The sequence below is a fragment of the Phalacrocorax carbo genome, chromosome 8, assembly GCF_963921805.1.
Source record: "Phalacrocorax carbo chromosome 8, bPhaCar2.1, whole genome shotgun sequence".
In the NCBI taxonomy this organism is placed as follows: domain Eukaryota; kingdom Metazoa; phylum Chordata; class Aves; order Suliformes; family Phalacrocoracidae; genus Phalacrocorax; species Phalacrocorax carbo.
This window is the reverse complement of record NC_087520.1, coordinates 9,225,310-9,249,891: the sequence shown is the minus strand read 5'-3', so window position 1 is coordinate 9,249,891 and position 24,582 is coordinate 9,225,310. Positions and strand designations below refer to the sequence as shown.

Sequence of the window (24,582 nt, the reverse complement as noted above, 5' to 3'; positions counted from 1 at the left end):
AACACCCTTTAGCTAATAAATATTACACTTATCCAAATATAAATACAATCTCAGAAACATTATCTAGCGGAGCAATATTGCTGCTACTTAATAGCAACCTCCTCAAGCTCGACAGACCCCTGGTTCCTTCCAGGATGGAGGGGGCAGCAAGCCAGAAGCATAACTTTGTGAGCCTGCAGATACCCCTGCCACAGAGTGTCTGTGCTCAGGGAAGAATCATTTCAGAGTATCCTGTGGTTGTATGGATTGTGTAAGTGCGGTTGAGAGGGGGAGAAAATAGGGTTATGGCCAGCTGTCCTAAAATTCGGCTATAGGCGTGCAGTTTAACATCGTTAGGGCTGAAAACTTCACTGGCTAAATGCCAAATTTAGCATCACCAGAAAGTGAGAACAGGCTAACTCAGACTAAAGGATGAGAGGGACGAAGAGAAAGTCAGCTTAAATTCACTGTAGGCAAAAAATTAATTTTCTGTTTATAGATGCTCATATTCCACAAATTGGTTCAGACTACCAAGACACTTTGGCAGCAATTCTGGTTTGAAGGTAGCACTCTGATCCTGCATTTAGGATTCACAGCCTCTGGTCTGAATGTTAGGATTCTCCTTGCCTGGGAGAGTCGTTCTGCATGATATTTGTAGGATTAAACCAAAGAAAATAATGTGGAAACAAAGCAAAGCCGGAAGATATATAAGGCAGGACCTAATGCCTTGCCTGTATCCACATATCTGAAAAGATCTTCTGGCTCCTAAAAGCTACCCTAGAACCGTGGGCCTGAAAAATACCGAAAACTAAGCCTCCTTCTCTAAAGAAATAATTTGACATAGGATATGTGAGATCAGGGGGGTTACATTATTTCCTTGTTCCATTTTTGTTGGCAAACATATTTGAACCTGACTTCTGTAATGACAGGAGAGATTGCTGCTGGAAGTTTGCACCTCAGAGGTTTTGTGAACTGCTGTCACATCAGGTTTACCTGTGTTCTCGCCTGCCCAGACAGAGAAGCATCGAAAAATACTGCATAAAGGCACATATCATCTGTGAGTCCTCTTGACTTCTCTAGTTATTATTAATGCTAAGCAGAGTCCTGATCTTATTTACAAATTCTGCAGGCCACTACCACCCACACTTCTGGTTTTGAGGCCAGTTATGTCAAAACAGTGTGTCTGTCTTGTGGTAAAAAGTAGATTTTCACTGAAATACCAGGAGAGAGATATTGTTTATACCTTCTTCTGCTGTCACCACATAACGTGGAACTCCTCATGGACCCAGGCAGTCCATTCGCGTAGGAGTTTTTCTTTGATCAGTCCCTAGAGGATTCACCAGTTTGTTCACAGAAGAGAAAAATTTACTTGTGATGATCCAGTTACTCTTTGAAGTAGGAGAAAAGTCTTCTCATTATCACCGGTGCACTGAGTACATACTCTGCATGTTTTCTCCTCATGGTGACCCTTCTGAGCCCTCTGGCTCCTTCCTTCCAAATACAGGAGTCCAGGAGTAGGTTCCTGTGCCTTCCACAGCTAATCAGGTCCTGGGATCCTGTCTTGTCCTGCACTGGAGACACACAGCACTCTGCCCTGCTCAGTCCTCTCTACTCAGTTCAAAGAAATTGGATGGAGATCACGTATTTATCTTCTGATGTAGAAAGACTGAAGAAAAGACTAACACAAACTTTCAGCTTTGACTCTCCCCCTACGAGAATGTCTCCATTTGCACCAGAGAGTCCCATTTTCCCTCTCACTATACAATGCAATTTGAGAGAATTTCAAGACTCTTCAACACATTGCTTTTTCTCTTCCTTCCTTACAAACTCGCATGCACACACAGGCACCTCATCAGCTTACCGGGTACTGGAATCCTATTCCTGGTATGCCACAATTTCAGAGAAAATCACGCAAAGGGAGAACAAAACCACCTTAAAATATCACCATCAGAAATGCAGTCACTAAATCCAGCCTGTTCCCCTGTGTCCCAGGCTTATTCCTGTTCAGAGCTTTCAGGTCCAGCCTACTCTGAATTAGCGCACCATGGAAATGTCTAAACGTTCTTCCTCAGTCACAGACAGGGCTATTTTCCCCAGGGAAGACCTTAATTTGGGAGTTCACAGAACTGAGAGAGCAAGGTCAGATCTCTTAGTTTTAAGGCTGTATCTTCAGGAGAAATACATTTGCTGGATTGTGCTCAATTGCTGGTTCTGCTTGTAAGCTGCAAACCACATTCTTGGCCAAACCAAAGCCTGTGTCTGTCTAGGCTCTGGAAGATGTGGGGACATCTTGTCTGCCTGGAGGTATCAGCCTCTGCCCTCTCCTTCTCCCCAGGCATATGGCAAGTGTCTACTGTGAGAGGATTCCTGTTAATGCTTTGTGTGGGGAAAATCCAGCCATCTGCCCTCTCAGGACTCTCTTAGCTTCGCTTAGCGGCCGGTGCCATGATTACAGACCAAATTCAGAGATTTCACTCAGCTGATACAGCAGAACAGAAAAGGATGGTCGGTCATCTTTCCTCTGAGCAGGGGAGAGAAGAGAGAGGGAGACATTAATGTCAGCTTGTGAGGAATGGCAAGGTTAGGAAGGAAAACCGTGTGAAGAAACTGAGTATTAACAAAAATACAATCTATTGTTATGGAGAAAATGCCAGTGAAAGAATGAGCTTCCTTCTGTGCAATGTTTCTTTTCTACTAGCAGTGAATTTTGCCTAGTGGACATAAGTACCTTGTAATGGGTTGGCTGTCATTTTTACCATCACTATTAAAACTCAGCCCCACAGATCCTCAGCTTCCTTAGGAAGCAAACTGTTAAATTGAGTTAGGTGCACTACATAGACTTCTCAGTGAAGACAACATACTCTATAGAAACAGCAGCTTAAATAAAAGGTGAAGAGCCTGTATTTTGCTTGCTAGGGCAGATGAAAGTTGCAGAATGCTTCACCTCCAGGATTTTATCTTGTGTTAGCATGCAAAGTGTATACCTCTCTCTCTTCCTAAAGGCCAAGGGCAAGAGAACTCTCGTCTTTGGGAACTAGGGCTCTCCCATTACAATACTAACCATCCTCCAGCAGTGGCTCATGACCTCATAAATCGCCTTGGAGGCCAGCTTGGGTTTGTAGAGCCGAAATCCCGCATTGATTTCTTCCACCACTTCTGCATTGGTGCGATTCTCGTAGGGGATTTTACCTTCACTGAAGACCTCCCACATCAGCACTCCTAAAGCAAACAAACGAAAAAAATCACAAAGAAGCAAATAAAATCCTCAGCTGGCCCATGGCCACCTTCCACTTGCTCTTCTCTGCAGCTCAACATTGGTGTCTGTTACTTGGAAAAGGATTTTCTCAGATTCTCAGTACACATCTGAAAAATCAGGTCCTAACACAGCTGTACAGTTTGAGGATGCCAACTAGGATCTCTGCCAGGCACTGGACTGTGTGGAAGTACTAGTTTGGTCACCGCAGGTTTGGCTTCTCTGCATCCTACTTCATGACAGTCTAGCGCGACAGGGATGTCTTTCCCCACGAGTCAGATGAAATCTAAGTGTGTTATGTGTCAGAAAGCAGAGCAGTGTCGTATATCCTCCCAGACTGTGAAGAAGAGGGAATACTTGTGCATGTACTACATCCATATGTGTATCTGGGAAAGAGAACCCGCTTTTGTCACTGATTCAGTTTATCTAATTTAATTCCAGTTAATCACATACAAGAGACATGTCATTGATGTTCCTGCCTGCAGTGTGTCCTACACCAGAACCTACTTGTACTTTGGTGAGACTTGGGAGCAAGAAAGCAATGTGAACTGCTCTATTCCTGTTAGTCAGCTTAGCCTCAGTACTGGGAACTCCTCACCTGCAAAACGTCCCAGTTGGTGTGATTCACTGGGATCAATTCACATGCAATGACAGCGGAATTTCAAAGGATCGTAGCACATTTTTCCTCTTTTCCTAAACGGTCAAGTGTTTTCCTATGATTACTGTTCAGAGCAGTACAGAAGCTTGTGCTTCTCTAGTGTGGTGGAAGAGAGAAAGGCAAAGAGAAAAAGCCCGTGGAATACGTTGTGATTGGCCACCAGATCAGAGAGGCTCTGCAAATGGAGTCAACTCAAGGCATCTGTGTTATTATTAGGTTTAATTGTTTTGGTCACCTAATATGACTGACTTGGTAAACTGTGTTCCAACTGTATTAGAAAAGGGAGACAGATAGACTGATGTGAAATAAAGTTGTGTAACTCCACAGTCAACTTTGCTAAATAATGCCTGCTTTCCAGCTTTGAATTCTTCAAATAGGAAGAGGCAAAGAGATTGCATCTCCTCACCAGTGATACTGGCTCTACTGAAGAATATGCTAAGCAGTTGTGCTCCCCCAGTGCGCAGATTCCTGCACTGGGAATTTCTCACACCCATTTTGTTCTCCTGTGCACAGCAGGATTTCAGGACTGGCAGAAGAGATGAATGGGCTGCAGAGTAGCGGAGCAGAAAGCTTCTCACCGTCATGAGACCATGACATGACAGAGGAATCCTCTTATGCAAACCCCACTGGATGGGGAGATAACAAGTCTGACAGATGTACAACACTGCTGTCTGCACACTTCACAAAGAAGGACTGACCAACGCAATCAAAGCTCACCAGTGTGTCATTCAGCCCTGAAACTGGAGTGAGCCAACTTCACCAGGCTTGGCTTGACCGTAAATCAAACTGACCACCCTTTTTGGAAGCATCTGGCTCTCAATGTACAGGCCAGCTTCCAATCTGTGAAGCAGAAGAACATTTTTACCAAAGCAGCATCTCTCCCCATGTCACTGCCACTTTGCTGTGAGGTGTCAGAGATAGCTCCACTGGCAAATGTCTCTTGGCATTACGTGGTGAGTGCTGACAGCCTCCTCCACGTGCCAGGAGACATGGAAAGAGGAATGGTGCTCTCTGAAGCATCCCTGGGTTGGGTTCTCAAAGGCTGTTGCGTGGGTCTGAGCACCCAGCTCCCACTGCACTGCTCATAACCCACCACAGGAATGCACAACTTCAACCAGCATGAGCTCCACAGCAGAGCACAGTAAAGGGAGTGGGAAGCACAGAATTCACAAGCACAGACTAGGAAAGGTTATAATCCTGCATTATTTACTGCTAGGCCCGGAGCTGAGTGGCACCCCATTGACTGTGTGCTGTGCACAGCACACTGCACCGATTCATTCTGCAGTACTGCGATTTGCATGTTAGCTGGAGATGGGCCAGATACGTTAGTGTGCCAGATCAACAGGCCAGGGGATAGCCTTTGTTATCTCCAGTGCCGATGACTTTGGGAAAAAAATATACAACAGCTTTCTTATCTATAAGGGTCCAGAAGGGAGGCCAAAGAACAGACTCAAATCATAAAACAATGCATTGGGGAGCAGGAAATGAGGTGAGAAAATGTGAGCAGTGAAATAATATTTTCAGAGTGGCATAAAGCAAATGGCTTATTTTCAGATTGGCATAAAGCAGCGCAAACTTGGAAAAGCAGAGGATTTGAGTGAAGCATCAGTCCCATGACTGACATGCAGAGAGATGGAGTGCCTAAAAGTCTTTCCTCTCCTTTCCTTATATAATCTTGTCAGTGACTCTCCAACTTTTTCTTGGACACTCCTGCTATATCACCACAAAACAGAGTTCATTATTTGGCATTACATAATGTCGCATAGGTATAATACATGAAGTTGGCAGTATATGCAGTGTTCCAAAGTGTCTAGGTAGTTTGCTATTGTTTCCTTTCTTCCACCTAAATGACTTAGGCTTGCTTTCTTAAGCCATTATTCAAGCAAACACCCCTGAAGCCCAAAGGACGTAACATTTAGGAAAGTTTAGTTGAGGACTGAGGTTTTTCTGAGCTGATGTTCATTGATTTTTTTCCACTGTGACAACTGATTCTTACCAAATGACCAAACATCAGATTTGGTGCTATAGTTGCTGTAGGAGAAAACCTCTGGCGCAGACCACTTGACTGGAAATTTGGTACCTGTGGAGCTGGTATACTGATCGTCAAGGACAATCCTGGAACAGGAAAAGAAGGGAGCGTGCTGAGTAACTCCCCCATCCTGTGACAGCCCTGCAGGGAGTGTGCACAGCCTCGGTGGCATTACCTTGACATCCCAAAGTCAGACACTTTGACCACGTGGGATTCCCCCACCAGGCAGTTCCTTGCGGCCTGCAAGAAAAGAAGGTGCAAAGGCAGAAGGTCAGAGCTGAAAGACTATCACAGCCACTCAGTTGCTTTCATCCTGGCAGAGCAGATAGTGCTTAAAAAAAGGAGAAGCAAAGTGACATCATACCATACAAAGAGGGTGAAAACTTGAGATTCTCATGCTTTCTGTACGTTTGATGGCCAGCATGTTCCTGTTGCCAAGAAAGCTGTACAACCACCAGTCTGACTTGCAGGCCCTTGTTGCCCAGAAAAGGCAGAGGAAGCCCCTAAAATATCCACATCTACCCACGGTCCTTGCTCCCCTAATAAAACAGCAGCCTTGACTCATACGCATTGATTGAACACCATGTATTTAAAAGTATTTTATCAGCATATGGTAAAACAGGACTTCACTGATTTTAGACACTAAGAGTGGTCAGTCCCTGGGAACTGTGGGAGCTGGGGCTCTCGGGGAGCAAAAGAGTCCACTCAGAAATAAAGACAAACTTTATGTCCTCGTTTCCTCTCTCTCAAACACAATTAAGGGAAATAGATTAATCAGCACTCCAGGGGATGCTTTTTTCCCCTAAAGTATTGATGCTGCTTCTGCAATAAGGGACAATACTGGATCGCCTGTCAACAGATAGGCAGGAGGAGTGTGAAAACTGACATTAAGGGAGAAAGGGAAAAGCCCAGCTGAAGCAGAGGAAAAGTGCCTGGGACCAACATACCAGATCTCTGTGGATGACAGAGTTTTGTTCCAGATAAGCCATTCCTTCACACACATCTTGGCACATCCCCAGCAGGGTTTCCTGTGAAAAGCTGCCCCGCTGGCTCTTGAGGTAGTCTGACAAGCAGCCGTTCTCCATGAACTCAAACACCAGACAAATGGGAGTATTCTCAAAGCACACGCCGTAAAGCTGGACTAGCTTGGGGTGAGACAGCTTCCTGTGGGATGGGGAGGGAAGGTAGAAAAAGAGGCTGAAATAGGCACAGTGCCATCTATCCTTATAGCAAGTGTGTTATACATGGCCACCTATGTCACCCTGTTGCACTCCTCTCTCTGCAAAGGACAACAACTAACGCAGAAAGAAGAAAATGTATAGACCAAGTCTAACATCAAGTAGCACTAAGTATCATCCCATTTTAATGGTAATGGTCAGCAAAAGACACTTCTGCATGGAAAATCATCCAATCAAACAAAAAAAATCCACTTCTGTCTGCTTTGAAGGGAGGGAAATGTCAAAAATACAAACAAAATCAATAAAACCAAGGAGAAATATTTTAAATTGTGCAAAGCCACAAAATTGCACAGGCAGGGTTTTTCAATAAAATTTCCCTCCAATTTTATGAGATTTTAAAAAATCTGATTATTTCTGACAAAAACCACTTCACTCTCCACAACACACCATCAGTTAACCCTGCCTTCCAGAACAGCAGAGATCCGGAAGACCATTCTGGATATTGATAGACTTACGAGCACAGTAATACACCTACACTTTGAATTGCCTTCCTTTGGAACCACTGGACCTCACAGGTGTCTCTATATACTATTTAGATACATAGTAGATAATCCAAGTTTAAATTCCCCATTCATATTCCTGAATATTATCACAACACTGTGGTTCAGTCTCATGAATCCTACAGGTTCTGATTTTCTTGGTGACCCTGCTACTTACATCAAGACTTTAGCTTCCTCAATGAAATCTTCCTCAGACATTGCTCCTTCACGAATGGTCTTTATGGCTACTTTTGTCTTCTCCAGCAAGTAGCCAAGGTAGACCACCCCAAACTGACCACTGCCAATTTCCTGTACACGGGTGAGCTCAGAAGGGTTAATGACCAATTTCCCTGTTGATTGTAAGGGAGAAAGAGTGAGGATCTAGCAGTAAAATATCAATCAAAAAGCTTTTGGGGGTTAAACACTGAGACAGGAGTCAGAGTGAGACTTTCTGGCTCTCCCTCAAATTGTCTGTCTGACCTTTGGTAGCTCATTTGACTAGCTCATGCTGCAGGTCATGTTCAAGAATAGGAAAAACAACATCCCCTTTCTTTCCCTATTTGTCTTGTCCATCCAGTTCTTCAGGGAGGATTGTTTCTGTCATGCATATGTGCACTGCCGAGCATAACATGGTTCTGAGTTTCTTTGATGTCTCCAAGAATTACAATAAAGATAATACCAGCAAAATTCTGTAGATAACTATATGCAAATAGAGGCATCTTTCAGGAGAGACTCATCTTTCATCAAGTTATGCTGTGCTCCCACTCCCACCACCTTTGTTCAGCATTCATTTCAGTATTTAATGTTGACTTCTTTGAGACCCTGGGGTTCTCATCACCTCCCTCAAGGCGCTGCACGATCAGTTCATTCAGTTACCAATGGTAATGACAAAGATGATGATTCAGTGAACGGTGCAGTGTAAAGATCTGAAGAAAGCTATTTATTGCAGCTATAGTCACATGAATATTCATCAATATCCATGGGGTATTCAGGATCACCCAGCTAACCAGCCAAGGAGTGTGATTCCCGTAGGGGCAAGAGAGTAATTCCATACCATAGCTCAGCCCTGCGGTGATTGGGGCCTTTTTTCTCCAAGAAGAGACTGCATACCGCAAACGAGTGACAAGACCTGAACAACAGAAGAAAAGATGGGTTTTAGTTATTGTCACAGTCATGGGAAGTGTGGCTGTCACTACCGCAGAAGGGAGTCTAGATACTGGAAGCAGATTTATTGTACTGAGTTCTCAGCTCCACTTGAGGGCAGCTGAACCTTTATTCAAACTGCGATTTCCTGCCTGCTGAAAGGAAGCCAAATTCTCAGCAGTTTCAGCTTATTTCCTGCTTACACTGTGTCAGCAAATGTGAGCTCTGAGTCTCTATTAAGTCTGTTAAAATTCCAGATTGTACCTTTTATTTGTAGGGTACTTTTGAAGTCAAGGGTTTCCGTTGGTAATCCTGGACTGTGGGAATGGGAGTCTTTGGTGACTCCCATGTCTGGTTATGGATCCTGGCCATGTCCATAACTTTGTGTCAAATCAAGGCTCGGGGATATATCACCTCCTGGGCAAGAAGGCCCTGCAGTGTAACTCAGATAGTTTGGTCTGGCAGTGATGACACACCCAGGACTCCCAGGAACAATAATACTATCTGTAGTATGTCATTATGGCATCTGTGTTGGTCATATCAGCCTTAGAAGGACCATGAAGAAGGTGTAATGCTGGAAGCTGGCCTGAAATGGTCATTTTCCTACCAACGAAGTGCCAGGATAAGTGGAAGAAAAGGTGATGCAATTTAACATTTCATTGGAAGGACAGAGGGCTTGGGAGCCTTCCTTCATTCCAAACAGTCACCTGGCTGCATGGTAAAACAGCAGCTTTCTGGTCAGCATCAGCCTTTACTCACCTCCCGCATTATGCTGGTGATAGTTAATGAGTTCAGGGATGCAGTCAAACACATGCTTTTCTGCCAGGTAATATCGCTTGGGAAAGTCAGTTGTCTCATTGATGTGATAATGCTTTATAACAGGATTGTTATCCGTGCTGAAAAAGATGAAGTTTTCTTTGAGGAAAACTAGATTGCAGCAAAAAGACAGGAATTTGAGAAGTAAGTGGAACAGGAGCAAGCAAAGGGGAGAAGCTTCCTTATGCAGAATGAATGGGAGACAAGCAAGGAATGAGCTGTAATTGCTAACGAAAGCTGTGGACTTGTATGTTCTCCCTCTCACTCATAGATGGTCTCATCTCTAGAAAGGCTGAGGTTTCCTGATAAGAGCAGGTTTGAGTACTAAGTTTCTCTGCCTCTTCTTTCTGACACAAAACTTTCTGCCCCATCACAACCCCTTTCACTAGTCTTGTGCTACCCACCTCTGTTGAGTCCAGCATATAGTCCACATTGATCCTACCGACACTTCAGCTGGAGGGACAATTTCATCAAAATTACAACCCCAGTGAGGTGTAAGGTATTATTTATAGGCATATATTTAGATGCAGGGAGAAATGGAGCCTTTAATACACTTCGTGAATGGCAGCTAACTCTTCTGCCTTTTTTTGGAAGAGTTTTCCTCTTTAATTTTCATGAGCCTTCTGCTCTCTCTTTATAATGCCAAAACAACTATAGAGATTACACTCTCATAGAAGCCATTTCATTGATGTAATTGATGTGAAAAGCTGCTGAGCTCAGCTGTACCTCAATGCTTTGGTGAAAACAGAGACTGTGTACATGCCAGGCTGCCTCGAATCTCTCACCATGAAGGCACCTTCCCTACCCTGTAACAGGAGCAAAGAAGAGAAAACTGGTTAGACACATAATGGAAAAAAAGAAGTGGGCTCGAGACAAAGCTCTGCTTGTTTCAGCCCTGTCTACTGCTCAGTCATGAGGATGTGTTAAATATGTAGGAAAAAACCGAGCCATCAGCCAGCTGACAGAGCTTGGTCCGTTCCATGCACAGCTCTTATGGCTGCCCAGTGCCTGCAGGTACACCCAGCTGGTTTCTTTTGGGTGCTATGTATTTTTAGATCAGTTTCCTGAGGAAATGAGACTTACGTGCTTGTACTGAGTATGTGTGGGTGTGGGTATACGAGCATGTGTCTTTCTGTCCCTCTAAGCCTCTCCTCTAGAAATTTTGAACCCATCGATTGCTTTCAATCCTATCTGACAGAATACTGGTGATATCAGTTTCCAACAAGTTCAATGAAAGGGGCAGCCGACTGGAAAGTCAAACCCCTTTGATTGCCCTCTATTGAGAGAGAAGCTGTCGAACAAAAGTACAATTTATTCAATGCCAGAGACTCCATATGGGAATGTATGAAAAATAATTTACCAATGTACCACAAATGGGAAAAGCTTGGACAAGATCCTGCCCTTTCATAGGTACCCCAGTCATCCCATATCTAAACATAAATGTGTAGGAAAACAGGCTTCCTCCACTCTGGCACTCACAGAACAATTTTCCTTTTTAATTTTTCACTGTAACCATTTTCTACTCATTTGAGTGCTAAAGTGTATCACAGGCCGTGATCCTGCAGGGCCAAGCACTAATGGATCAGATGGCAGAGGAGAAGATTTAACATAACAGTTTGGACTAAACCATGTGTAGACACATCCCGTAGGATTTTGTAGGAACTAAAAGAATTTTTAAAATTGCACAGAAAAAGCTTTTATTTCCATAAAATACTAAAATTCCAAGCAGCAACACTTCATCTGGGTCTCCTTTTAGTGTAAGAGCTGATTTAAAAACTAAGCTTGTGTTTGTGTGGAAAATTTGAACAAGAAGTCTATTCTTTTTAATTTCACTGCAGTCTTCACTGGAAAAGTCTAGCTTAAGAAAAATTAAAGATGCGTGTTCACATGCACACACACACACAAAACTAAAAAAACCCACCCAAACCCATGTTCTTGGCTTTCACCCAAAATATTTCAGCTTGAGATTGGTTAGACTTTCAGAGAACTACTGGCATCTGCAGGCCTCCTGCAGAGACAGAAAAGATGAGCTAAAATCACAATTTTCATTCGACACAGTGTTCTGAAACAGCATTTTCCATCAGCCCCAGTTATTGTGTGTGTTTGACCAAAGAAGGATGGCACAGCTCTCTGCCCACGCTCAGCTGCCATGGAGGTAAGGGTGGTTGATACTGGTCCTTTATCTTGCATCGCATGCTAAGAGCAGCCAAGGACAGCAACACAGCAGGAACCCAAGGTTCAGCTCTCTCTTACACAAAGCAGCCCTTGCAAGTTCTCCTCATTTGTCATTAATTAATTACTATTGCCCATCCACCCCACACGTAACAGTGGTTTACCTCATCCTTGAGGAGTGTTTCTGCTTTGCTTCTGCTGATGTTCTTATTGTACCATCTGAAAACATCAAAAGACTCCGAGTCAGCATTTGTGATGAAAAGCCTCTGGAGTGTCCCCAGCGCTAGCCACGGCACATTATGTGGCGTAGGGACATCTGAGGCTTGTAGCTTCTGAAAGAAATCCAGACCACTTAGAGGTACAAGATAAACATAGGCACAACTTACTCATATATTTGCAGATTCTCGGGTGATTTTTCCACCAGGTAGCTGCTTGGCACGTAGCCTTCATGCCTGTTAAAATACGACACAGCATGAGTGCACTAGACAGGCAGGATTTTCTCTGCATCTGTGAGAATCAGCCCTGAAAGACTTGCCTGCTCTTTGCATGATAGAAATGCTGGTTGTTATGTATTTAGTAGGGTAACTGGAAAAGGAAACAACTGGTTGCACCTCTAAGCTTGGAGAGTTTCACAATTTTTTCCCCCACATGTATGTTAGTGAATATCAGCCTGAGCTGAGGACTGTTTATTTTTTTTAAATTAACTTTCAGACCCTTTTTCTTCAGCTGCCTGAATATGAGCAACATCAAAGGGAAGAAAGTTACCGTAAATAACGTTCCATCACTCTTTTCCTGTATAACAGAGGATGCTTCACAAAAGTTATACTAGAAGCCAGAATATATGTTAATAGAGGAAAAAATTGGATTTAGAAAGGATTTGTAAATTGGCTGTTGAAAAGGGACTCACCCATTCTTATCTTGAATCAGCCACCAATGTTCCTCAGAGCTGTCAATCACATAATATTCCTCGTTATATTGTAATGTCAACTCCTGCGGATTCTGGGCTTCGTAGTCGTATATGGCCATGACTAAGGCTTCTTTTGGGTCTAGCAACAATTTCTGCACAAATTAGGAGAAAGGGTCATCATATTCATATTCATAAACACCAATGGCATGCTTTCTAAAATTATGTTTCCCTGGCAGCACTGGTGTCCTCTGGGTTCAAAAGCCTCAAAGCTAGGAAAGCACCCCAGGGCATCTAGTGGGGTATAGTGGCAACATGAGAATTTTCAGTACTTTGAATTTCATATAAAAATTTTAGTTGCACAGAAAATAGTTATGTACTCCTTCTTAGGATAGGATTACCTCTGTCTGATCTATTCTTCACTGACGTTTCCTAAACTCCTCTTAAAAACCTCCAGTGGTAAAATCTCCATGGCCTCCCCAGAGGGACTGTCCCAGTGCCCTGCTACCCTCCAGTGAGGCACCCAGCCCTAACAACCACCCTGCTTCTCTCTTCTTATTAAATAAGCCAATGACATTTTGTCCCATCCACAAATGGGTTTGGAAAATTAATTCTCTGTTCCTCTTCACAGCAACTTTTCTCATATCCCTCCTACTGCCCCAGTTTCTCTTTCTATAGATTGGAAAAAAAAATACAGTTGAAGCTTCACTCACCATTAGGAGGCTATTTGTGAAACCAAGTTGTCTTTGCAGGACTGAACCTAACCCTAGTGGGATGCTGCTGGTTTATACGTTACGGACAAAATACTGAAGGTAGTAGAAAAGCCCAGGGAATGTTACCACAGATGATATTCGAGGTCACTGCACCGTGCTGAACCTTAATGAGGATATATTCACCACTGCTAGTTAAACACACAGGACACCAAGGAGAGCTTAGCGTGACTCATTGCACTTACCCAGTTATCTTCAGGAGTGGGAGGAAGAGGCTTCTTTGAGGCTGAAATGAAATCAAGAAAGCTAATTTGAAATAGATCTGGACAAAACCAAGGGAGAAACCATCAAGGTAAAGAATTAATAAAGATGATACAAAAGCAATGAAGAGCAAGCCTTACTCTTTTAGAGTAAGACATGCCAACAGCCTGCAACTACACAGTGACTCTCAGCCACACAGCATGGGTTTGAAACTGGTGTACAGATTACTTAAGGAATCACCCAGATACAAAGTCAAGGTGTCCTGGGTGAAGAATGATTAAATATGCTTTTTCAGGAGACAAAGTAAAGATTACGCCTGGCTATTGAAACCACAGAGGAAATATGGTTAGGACAAAATAGGACACATAGGGTTGAATGCATATATCTCAAGAAAGTTGTTATTATGGCTTATTGACTGACCACAGCTGATCAAGTTCCTGGTTCTCCATCTCATTCCTAAGACAGCACCAAGCATCACACAGAGGAAAATGTTAACTCAAAATAAAGAATGCCATCTACAGTAACAGACTAGCCAGAATAAGAAATATCCCAAGAAGGCAGCAACATGTCTCTTGGAAATGTAACATGATATTCTTTGATGTTCTGTAAGAGACAGATTTGATCCTTTACTTTTGCTAGGAATAAATATTTTCAAGGTCAGGATGGTCTTTACAATTCCCATACCAGTTTTGGTGGGGTCATACTCCACGCAGCCAGGTGCCATCTTCTCTGTCTGAGCACAGCACCTCCATTTGCCATCTATCCAAAAATCTGGATGACACTTTGAAACCAGACTGTTGTTGTTTCTAGTTTCTGGAAAATGTTAGGGGAAGAAAAAGGAGGGGAAAAATGAATTTATTTCCATTCACATCAGCTCTGAAAGACATCTAGAACTGAATAGAAATAATCTGTGCTTTAAAGAAGCTTCTTATTCTTGTGAAATCAAGCTTTGGTGAATATTATCAGCCTCCTTTGTTAATGTTTTTCTTTCTCCCAAAAGCAGTGAATGCCACTACGGATGTGGGGGAACAGCCTTCCTGCTGGTGATGGAGCCCATACCTCTCTACTGCTGAAGAACAGAATCTGACCAAACGGACTCTCTTTAAACTGATGATCACCACAACCACAGAAATAAGGTCTCATAAAGAGAAGGAAAACCTGGCAGATCATATATGGATGATTCCCATGAAAGACTACAGCTCTACAGTATGTGTATACATAGGAAGCCGGTACTTGCTGCTTTGGCTTGGTGTTCAGAAGGAGCTGTACAAGCTGGCATTCACCAGCACTAAACATTTTTTTGCACATGTAAATAAATACCAGACTTGAATGTCTGCATGAGTGATTAAAAGGCCTTCTTTCTGAAGCTCATTCCCTCTATCTGTAACACTAATTTTCCTAAATAAGAGAAAAAATTTCTGCTCGCCTGTTTCAAGAGACTATTCAAATTGTCAAAGGGAGGGGACAGTCTCAAAATGTTAAATGGGAAGGGGTGATAAAGTAGAACCTTGGAGCAGGTGCACTCCAGAAGGGGAATAACTGGTTGCAAGAGTATGTCCATCAGGTACAATGTTTTCAGAGCGAACAGCACAGCAGCTTCTGTTACAAAGCAGGAAAAGGCAATTTTCATGTAACAAAGTAACACCTTCCTTATGTGAAGTATTATGCTTCGTTTCTGCCTGCCGTGGTTAGTTATTGTGCCTTCACCAGAATTATTGCACCGAACCACAGCACAATTCAGGAGGTGAACAGGAAATGAAAGCTCCCCGCAAAAATGTTTCTTAATAATCATGATTCTCGAAGAAGGTTGTCATCTAAACAAAAAATCTATTAATAAGAGCTGAAAAATCTTCTACCCAGAAACGATTAATTTCTAAAAAAAATTTAGCCATATGAAAATTCTCATCTCTTCATGAATAAGAAACCTCAAATTACAGTAAGATAGTAACAGTTTATCCTAGAAAGAGGCAAATAAAGCATTCCGTGTCCAAATTTTCCACTGCTGCTGACAACACAGCCACCAAGTTTACAAGCAATATGATTTTATAACCTCATTCCTCATTACCACTTTGCATGATTAGATAAAAGGCATCGACTCCTCTTGCACATTTTCTCTGCATTATAGCTTGTCAGAAAACTGTGTGGGATAAGTAACTTCAACAATTAGGTGGGCACAGGGGTTTCATTACCTTCCTTCAGCTTACAGACCCATCTCTGCCGGCTCTCGCGATTGGGTGCAAACACGTAGAGTATGTAGTTATCGTGGACTATCTGGAGAGGGGAGTAAAGAAGAGAGCCAGCCATTAGAGACATTCCCAGATGCACTGGGCACAAAGAATCACTGAAGGAAACAGATAGCAGCCCCCATACTAACAAATTACACACAAAATTATGATGTGGGCAAGTAGGATAACAGGGCCTGTTCAGAAACATCTCTTAACCTCATTGACTTTTGATTATTTAAAATAGAGTAGAAGCCCTCATCAAAAACAGAATTCTAGACAAGCAATGGTTTAGATCAATCTTATGCTGTTAAGAAATGCCCATGAAATCAATGGAGATGTAGCAATTTCAATCTGCAGAGGATTCAGCCGGTTACTCACTGACTGCATCTTATTATTCTAAAGTACCTCTGGGGAAATGGCATCTGTTTCTTAGCAGTTTCTAGTAAGATACCTTCACTTACGATCTAAGAGCCAAATGTAGCTTTTCTTGTGTCAGTATAAATCTCAAGCAACTCCCTGGAGATTATTTGGATTACTATTATTCTTCAAAGTTTTTAATAGCTCTCACTGGGATTATAGAGGGGAAATAAACTGGAGCAGATGAACAATGAGCAATCAAACTCATCAACTTGGCCTTGATGATGAACAAATGAAGGAAGAGAAATACCGAACGTTTGTGAAGTTTCAGACCAGGGAGTAAAATCATTACAAGAACTGGAATGTCTCAGAAACTGAATTGGATAACTGCATTTGGGCCTAAAATTTGATGCATTGCATAATCTAATCGACATATCTCTCCCGACATTTATCTCAACAATTTAATTCCAAATGGGACCTGGTCTCTTTGATACACAGATGCTTTAAAAAACTTTGGCCACTGTCTTTAAACAGAGGTTTCTACAAGAGAGCAGCTGTATTTTAAAGTTTCTCCAGGGGTGTAGATGAGGCAATGCTGATTATTGTTCAAAGAACAGGAAACATTTACTATCTCTTGGCCTGAAGCCCTTGCAGGCACACACAGACAGCTGTGTGACTCAGTTTGCATGCTATGGAGAGATAAATTATAACCTCTTGTAAAAAACAGAAATAGGGGAGGAATAATTCCCACCCATTTAAAGCCACTCCTGTTGGTATTATTGTTATGTCTGTATAATGTTTTGACAATCTAAGGCAGATTTTGAAATATGCAGTAAGCAGATCTCCAAAAGACGTAGCCACGAGCATGCACAACTGCACAAAATCACTCATTTCATGCCTCTCTGTAAGGAACTCACTTGCCAGATGAGCCACACAAAACCAAAAAGCCACTGGTGGTTCTACAGAAGATTTACAGCTGGGTACAGCCAAGATAGTTAAAAAAACCCCAGACAATATTATTTTACAAAATACCACAAATTTGACTGTGGGACAAAATTCAGATGTGCTACAAGCAGGCGCAATTACCACGACCTCAGCAGAGCACTTTCCATCATGACTGGTCCGCTGTTACCATTCCACCAGTACTGGCCACTACCTTCACTTTATTTTGCTGTTCCTACAAGCATTGGAGATATGGAGATATAGATTTGAAAATTCAGACTGAAAATAAACAGATCTGAGCATTTGTTCCTTCTCTAGTCCATGTTCACCCAAGTTAGGAGCAGCTGAGGTTCCCCCATCAAGCTTTCCCCCAGCCAGGCAGCTTCCACCCAGCCCTAGTTCCTGTCAGGGTGTTCATCGAGAGCCGTTTGCGACAGAATCTTCTGCTGCTCCCAAATGCCCATAAACAAAGCCATAATACTCCAATCATCTGGTTTCCTGAGTGCTCATTATGCACTAACTTAACAACATTTTGTTATTCCAGGACAATTTTGATGATCCTGGCGGGGGACCACCCCAAGCTGGAGGGAGAGTTTCCTGACCCAACCTGATCTGGCAAATTATTTCCTCTCCCTTCTCATATCTCTGCAAGGTAACATTTTCCAGGGCTCAGACTAGAACATGGTACATATGCACTTCTACTGTTCAAATGAAGGTTTAGAGAAAACTCTACAAGCTACTTCGTGATTTGTCAGAATGACAGTACCAAGCCAAGCCTCCAAATTGATGCTGGTTTTGAGAAAAACAAGAATGTTAAAAAAAAAAAAGAAATCTTGCTTTATGGTTTTATTTTTTATTTTTATGAAGTTATCTTTTTTAACATAAATTGTGTACATGGGTCACAATCATTAGCTTTCATCTGCAAATGTGAGTCCAGATAATTCACTGTTTTAAAGCCATCTGTGAACAGACGTGGTCCTGTATTCTGATAAATGGCAGCACAGGGAATAACGTAATAAACTGGTAATTTGTGTTGCAATAACTGAGCAAATATTCTGTGGCATTTATGTTTACATGGAAATGTAAATATATCCCATATATATTAATAATTAACACTAGACAATGTGTTCCTCATCCGAGAGCTAGCACTGTCCACCTCTTGGTCATTAAGCCACCTCACCACTATAAGCCCTCTCTGTTCTTGTCTGGGATAGTCTCCTTAACGCATCACATTCACCAGTTTCTGATGCAAAGGCCACTGCATGGGTTTAGTTTCAGCACCACACGGGTCAATTGGCCAAAACCCTGGGTGGATTCCCTGTGTGAAAGAACATAAGTCAGTGGGGTAGCTGAATCTTGTGTTAAACATGGGATAGGACTAGAAGATCTAATGATTCTTTCCAATTTGAAATCAATGAGTGTAAGGGTTTATGGATCTTGTAATAACACTTGGTCTCTGATTCCCCAGTTCATCTGAAACCTTGATCTGCTTTTTCATCCTCTCTTGTTATCCACCCGGGTGTTGGGGTGTTGGGTTCATTAACAACTTTGTGGTGAGGGAGAATTTTATTGAAATACAAAGTGAAGTGGTATCTCTATCAGTGTGGTCAATGGACAGACTCACCTGGAAAGGATATTTATACTGACAGGGAATGATGATGTCACTTTTCACAATTTCCACACATTTAATCCTGGAAAGTTCCACAGAACCCTTCAAAGTCCTTTTTTTCTAAAAGACAGAGAACAGCACTGGGTTAATGCCAATGATTGTGGATTAAGTGAATAATTAGACAAGACTGTTGTGTCCCCAGGAGATTTAACTTTAATGAAGCAGAAGCAAACTGACTGATTATGTAAGACATTTAAAAGTATAAAGAATCACTCTTATATATGGCACCTCTATATGGATTGCACATATACATATATTTCAAGTCAGCACATGGATTCTTAGAGAACCAGTCAAAACCTTTTACTGAAACTCAGGTTTTATTTTTATTTCCAACAAAATGAAACACCTTTTTAATGAAAAAGAATTATTTTCATGAAATGTTCAGTTTACTAACACTCCTGTTTCATACTGAAAAGACATAAACCAATAAATGTTTAATTTTAAAAAACATTTGCATACTGAGAATTTAAAATTTAAGCATTTTATCTAAAATGTAACATTTTTATTGCATCTGTTTTCCAAAAAATAAAACACTTCTCTGTTTTTGTTTTGGCTGGGGTTTTAGCTAAGAAAAAGTAACAGGAAATTTTGAAATAAATAATGCCCTCAGAAACTTGCTGACAAAAATATTTTTCTGGCACCTTCTGCTGCATTATTATTCATCACATACCAGATAGCTAGATAACAGTATGGGCAGTTAGGAAAGGGTAAGAAAAGAACAGCTATCCAAGTATCCCAACTACTGCAGCTCAGCCTATTTCCTACTGAATCCTCGCCCCAAAGCTCCTCAGGGTGTGGCATTCAGCTTTTGCAAGAGAAGGGTGAGGCGACGCCGGCACGCAGCAGGCAGGAGCTGAGCTAAGGCTTGGTATGTAGTGCAGGCTTCTGAAGGATTCACTACAAATGCGTTTGCTCTTCGGAGACAAACTGGTTTCCTGTTTTGATTCGTTTTCAGTAGGGATTAAACACTAGCTGTGTCCCAGCTCAGCTTTGCGACAACGTGACGGAAATCGGTGAGATTTAAGAACCCCAAAACACTGCAAAAGCTTGTTTTTCAAACACAGGTGACTATAAATGGGAGAGAGCATGAACTTCAGCGACCATGTTGTACCTGTTACAGGTTATTCAGAGACACAGCAAGACTTCGGCAACTTCCTCGCGCTCCCTCGGACCCCCAGCCCAACCCTTTTTGTCCTTCACCCTCCAGCTCCCTCTTGCCCCTTGCTCCCCACATCCCCATGACCCTGCAGCTCTGCCCAGCTGGCAGCGGCCATCACCAGGGCAGGGTGCCTGCCCCTCTGCACAGCACCTCCATGCCGACCCTCACTGCTGCTCCGTTGCTAACTTCTGTCAGTAAGTTTAGCCTAAAACAGGGAAGCAGCTGATGCCACTGAGGATGGGGTGAGGTTTGCCACAGTGCATTGTCAGAGACCTCCAAGGCTCCTCAAACCTTATTCTTGCACAACTGGCCGGGTACTTTGCCTTTGTATACTTGGACTTGAAGAAAGAGAGGGTAATTATCAGTGTGGTCTCACGTTGCTCTTGCAGAACTTTCCTGGTGTATTTGGTTTTTGTATTTATATTTGCTTGCAGTTCAGCCAGCGCCTCTGGATTTACTGCCAGCACAATCTCCTGTAGACAGCATCTGCCTACATAGCTCCACGGGGTGGAGAGGGGTTTTTTTATATTAATAAACCCAAGGTCATAGAGCACCCCTAAATGTGAATACCAATTAACTATCAAGAGTATAGCCAAGCCTTGGAAGGCCTTACTGGACCCCTTTTTCACCATGTGTTTTCTTTTGTTCTTGTCTATTCACTTCTTTATTCCAGACTTGGCTTCCTCTGTCTCTACAACCTCCTCTATCATTTGTTCTGCCCCTGGGACTTCTACCCCTTCCATGAGACACAAAGCCATTTATTTGCTACGAAAACCTTCAATTTTGCTAGCATTGGATCCTCCTTCATCATTCCTTTGAAGTCCCAGGGCTTAACCACATGCAGTCCTCCTCTGAGGCTTTAGGAAGTGATGCTGTGCCAGTCACCCACTCTGCTTTTTCACTGCAGACTGGTTTTTGATGATACCTTTCCAGACTCTGTTGAAAGACAGGGTCCAGCCTTCTCAAGGAGCTTTGTGCAGCTGTCCTGCAGCTCTCATCACCTACTGTGCTCCTTTTAATCATGTAATTTCAGCACTGGAAGCTCCCCATAATCTCACATTGCAGTGCAGGGTCAGGGTACATCTCACAACCACTGCATTGCCTAGCAGATCCTCAGCAGATGGGACTTTGCTGATAGCAATTACAGTCCCCTAGCAGCGCAGACAACTGGAATTACTACTCACAAACCAGGCATTACCCAGAAACTGGGCTGGAAGCTAAACATATCCCTGGCTGCACTTTAATCCAACAAAAGCAACTGGGTCATTTGGGATGGAGTGGAGAGGAAAAGCCTCTTAAAAATGCTCTCCAAAAACCTCAGAGACTTGTTCCTAAAAGGGCTAGACAAAACATGCTGACAGATCTCCGTTTGTTGTTTCCAGCCTGCCCAGAGTACAATTAAGTAGATGTTTTAGTTGGTCGGTCAGAAGAAACACCAGTGGTCTTACTGGGTAATGTGTGCGGAAAGATAACCAAGGCATGCTGCTGTGCCATGAGGAGAAGTACAGTGTGCTGCAAATCAGTCCATCCTGTTGTATTTCTTTTGGTCTGGTATTTGCAATATGGCAATTCCAGGAAGATGAGCTAACGGATCTGAACGGAGCCAGGTGCATCACAAGCCCAATGCATTACAGTCTTCATCTTTGGTATTTCACCTCCTCTTGCCACACAGCTCCAGCAGCTCTTTCACTGATTAGTCCTTTAGTTTGTGTCTACTGCACAAACTAGGTGACCATAGTTGTCCCTATTTGCCTTAGATACCAGGACAATTCACCATGGTACGATTGACATAGCCCTGCCCTGCAACACCCGAAGGCATCTCACCATGGGGGATGAGCCACCTGGCATTTATCACATGCTAAGACTACACAAACACCAACACTGCTACTCACCCACGCCACAGCAGCTTGGCCACCCAACAAAACAAATCACTTTTCACCAGCTCATGGGGTGGGGCAGAGGAAGGAGCAGGCCTGTGGAACCCATGGCAGGAGGTTTAGGAAGGTGTCCGTGGCCGCTGCAGGTGACACAGATCTGTGTTGTGAGCACACTTCCTGACCACGACTCTGCACCCTCAGGTTTCACGAATGTCTAAGATCTTGTAAGATACAGGGCTGTGCAGTCTAAGGAATTAGCTCTTTTCTGGCTAACACTTTGCAGTTGCAATTTGTGAAGCCCATTCATCAAATGCACTGCAGCAGGCATTTAGGCTGAAGGTCCCTCGGTGGGTGCTTAAAGGTTTTGCTGAATCCTACTGTATTTACCAAAGGGTCCTGGCAAAAAAAATGTAGCGACCAATGCTGGAAGCAGAGGGAAGGGAGGGAGGCCAAATGCTAGCGAGAGTTATGGCAGGGGTGGGCAGAGCCTTAACTCAAGGAGCATGGGATGAGAGAACAGACAGCATTTTCTGGCAGGCAGAAAGGCAGCATGCCATGTTTCATAAAGCCAGCTCAGTTCAAAGTTGTACAAGAACTTGTGTTTTGCTTTTTTTGTACTGGTGAGGGGAAAACCAAGCAATTAGGATTCATGCGGCCCCAAACTCCTTGGCAGCAGTTGCTACCAAGGGCTCCCCATGCTGCAGCTGGGCTCTCCTTGCCCTGCGTCACCGGGTATTTGCGTTCACCTCTCTCTCCCCCTGTACCTCATCTCCATCGCCTGTCCCGTCCCTTCCTTTGCAATGCTGGCTGCTCCTCCCAGCCCAGTGAGGCACCTCACAGCAGAAAGGAGTACGGTCCTCTCTGTAGCCCTGCTGTGTCAACCCTTGGATATGGAGTCCCTCCTCTGACCACGAGGTCTGTCCATGAGCCTGTGTTTGCCTGCTGCACCCCAGTTGCACCTGGACGTTTACCCTCAGTTGGAGGGTAGGGGAAAGCTAATTTATAGCTGTGGTATAGCAAGGTAGGAAATTCCAGTCCTCTGTCAATGCAAAAACATTTCCATCAATAAAAGCATTTAATGACCTACTCCGTAGCATCAGGGTTTTCTTTGTAAGAATCTGAGCCAAACTTCACTCCCTGTTTTCGCTTATTTTCTTGACTAGAAGGAACCATTCTTAATTAGTGATTAAGTAGATGAGGGGTCTTTGCCTTGGCCCTTGGCATCACCCGCTTGTCACACGTCATCTGCTCCCTGTCCCTCTGCTCCGGCTGGGCTCAGGGTGTAGCCTGGACAGAGGCAGATGATGATCTTGGGGTTTCTTACTCTGTGGGCTTGAGGTAGTGAAACCAAACCAGGTTATTTTTTTCAATGCTATATACAGTCCCTCAGGAACAGGCAGGGGAAAGAAAGCAAAAATGCAAAAGCCTTTACTTCTGCACACCACCACTACAATAAAGCTTATGTAAGTGTGAAAAGAGGCATGCGCGCATGTTGAAATATTTTTAGAGTGGCAAAGAGAGACTGCTGTGCTGGTGAGAGCCATGCCTTAAACACCTACTGCAGGCACTGGCCTTAAGAGGACTAACGTACCTCTGCAGAGGGCTTATACTTGCACAATGAAAGCTCTCTCAGCCCCTATCCACAGCTCTTACTAGTGACTGGTAACCGAACACAGTAACAACAAATTAGCAATAACAATAATATGACTTAATCATATCATACTACTGTCACCTGTAGCTGTTTTCTAAACTGTGGTACCTGTACACCATGGTGTGACGGAGATGTCAAAATGGGCTCAGGAGATGGCATGAGCTAGTTTCAGGGAGCATAGGCAATGCAGCTGCCCTGGGGCAGTGCTTGAATGCAGACAGAACTTCACATGTGCCTTTTTAAGAAGGTTTTTTTTCATGAAAATCAATTCCCATTCTAAAATTTGGAAATACAGTGCTCAGCTTCCATCTGTGTTGCTTCCTTTGGCTGCACTTCCATATAGAAAAGTGAATTTACTGAACTTAAGCGCTGTAAATTCAACCTGGGATATTTACACTTTTCCCTCTTCATGTATTTTATCACCTGTCACTACAGAGTCGAAGTTATACTGTCAGCCATGCCTATGCAACCCCACTCCTTTTAAGACCAGAAACACCTGCACTGTTGATACAGGGGCAGTAACAGGACAGGAAAAAAAACCCAGGAAAAACCCTTTCCACTCAGCTGATTAGGGCTCAGAGTGAGCAGAAGTAAAAACAGAGAGGGCTCTTGTGCTCCGCGAGCCCACAGCTGTGGCTGAATGCCCACAGGGTTGGATGTCTTAAGTAACAAAGTGACAAATTTACAATGTCACTGTTAAGAGCACTGTAACTGATTTTAAATATTCCCCCAGCTATGAAAAGCAAAGGGACACAGTCACAGCTGGGAAGTGGCATGGGCTGCTTCTGGCTCAGCACACGTTCTTGGGTAGCACCTCAGAGCAATGAGCTCAGGTTGACATAAAATGAAAAAACCCAACAAATCCCACCATAGAAATGACTGTCTTCAGAATAATTCAGGCTGATTGCAAAATGATTGAAAAAAATATTTAAAGTTGAAGGGTCTTTTTCATACAGCTGTATCTGAACTCAAAAAGGCAAAATAAGATCTATGTTTATATAGTCAGATCCTTCAATATATTCCCTATCAGGAAAATATTTGAGGTTATTTTTGTAGTTCT

General features: G+C 43.1%; 1 protein-coding gene across 2 annotated transcripts in view; it reads right to left on the bottom strand.

Moving 5' to 3' along the window:
- The window catches only part of ITK (IL2 inducible T cell kinase), a 33,576-nt gene continuing 8,994 nt past the window's right edge, over positions 1-24,582 (bottom strand). The window contains exons 2-18 of one of the 2 annotated variants that reach the window (XM_009512032.2): positions 18,791-18,895; positions 15,832-15,913; positions 14,327-14,455; positions 13,621-13,667; positions 13,073-13,088; positions 12,675-12,813; positions 12,154-12,219; positions 11,932-11,986; positions 10,322-10,401; positions 9,539-9,675; positions 8,691-8,765; positions 7,815-7,986; positions 6,867-7,083; positions 6,095-6,159; positions 5,887-6,005; positions 3,041-3,198; positions 1-2,500 (exon numbers count right to left, since the gene is read on the bottom strand). In XM_009512032.2, the coding sequence (XP_009510327.2) occupies positions 2,429-2,500; positions 3,041-3,198; positions 5,887-6,005; positions 6,095-6,159; positions 6,867-7,083; positions 7,815-7,986; positions 8,691-8,765; positions 9,539-9,675; positions 10,322-10,401; positions 11,932-11,986; positions 12,154-12,219; positions 12,675-12,813; positions 13,073-13,088; positions 13,621-13,667; positions 14,327-14,455; positions 15,832-15,913; positions 18,791-18,895 (1,734 nt within the window). In that variant the 3' untranslated portion in view covers positions 1-2,428. Of the gene's footprint in view, positions 2,501-3,040; positions 3,199-5,886; positions 6,006-6,094; positions 6,160-6,866; positions 7,084-7,814; positions 7,987-8,690; positions 8,766-9,538; positions 9,676-10,321; positions 10,402-11,931; positions 11,987-12,153; positions 12,220-12,674; positions 12,827-13,072; positions 13,089-13,620; positions 13,668-14,326; positions 14,456-15,831; positions 15,914-18,790; positions 18,896-24,582 lie in introns of both variants that reach the window. The other variant, XM_009512031.2, reaches the window with a different exon arrangement.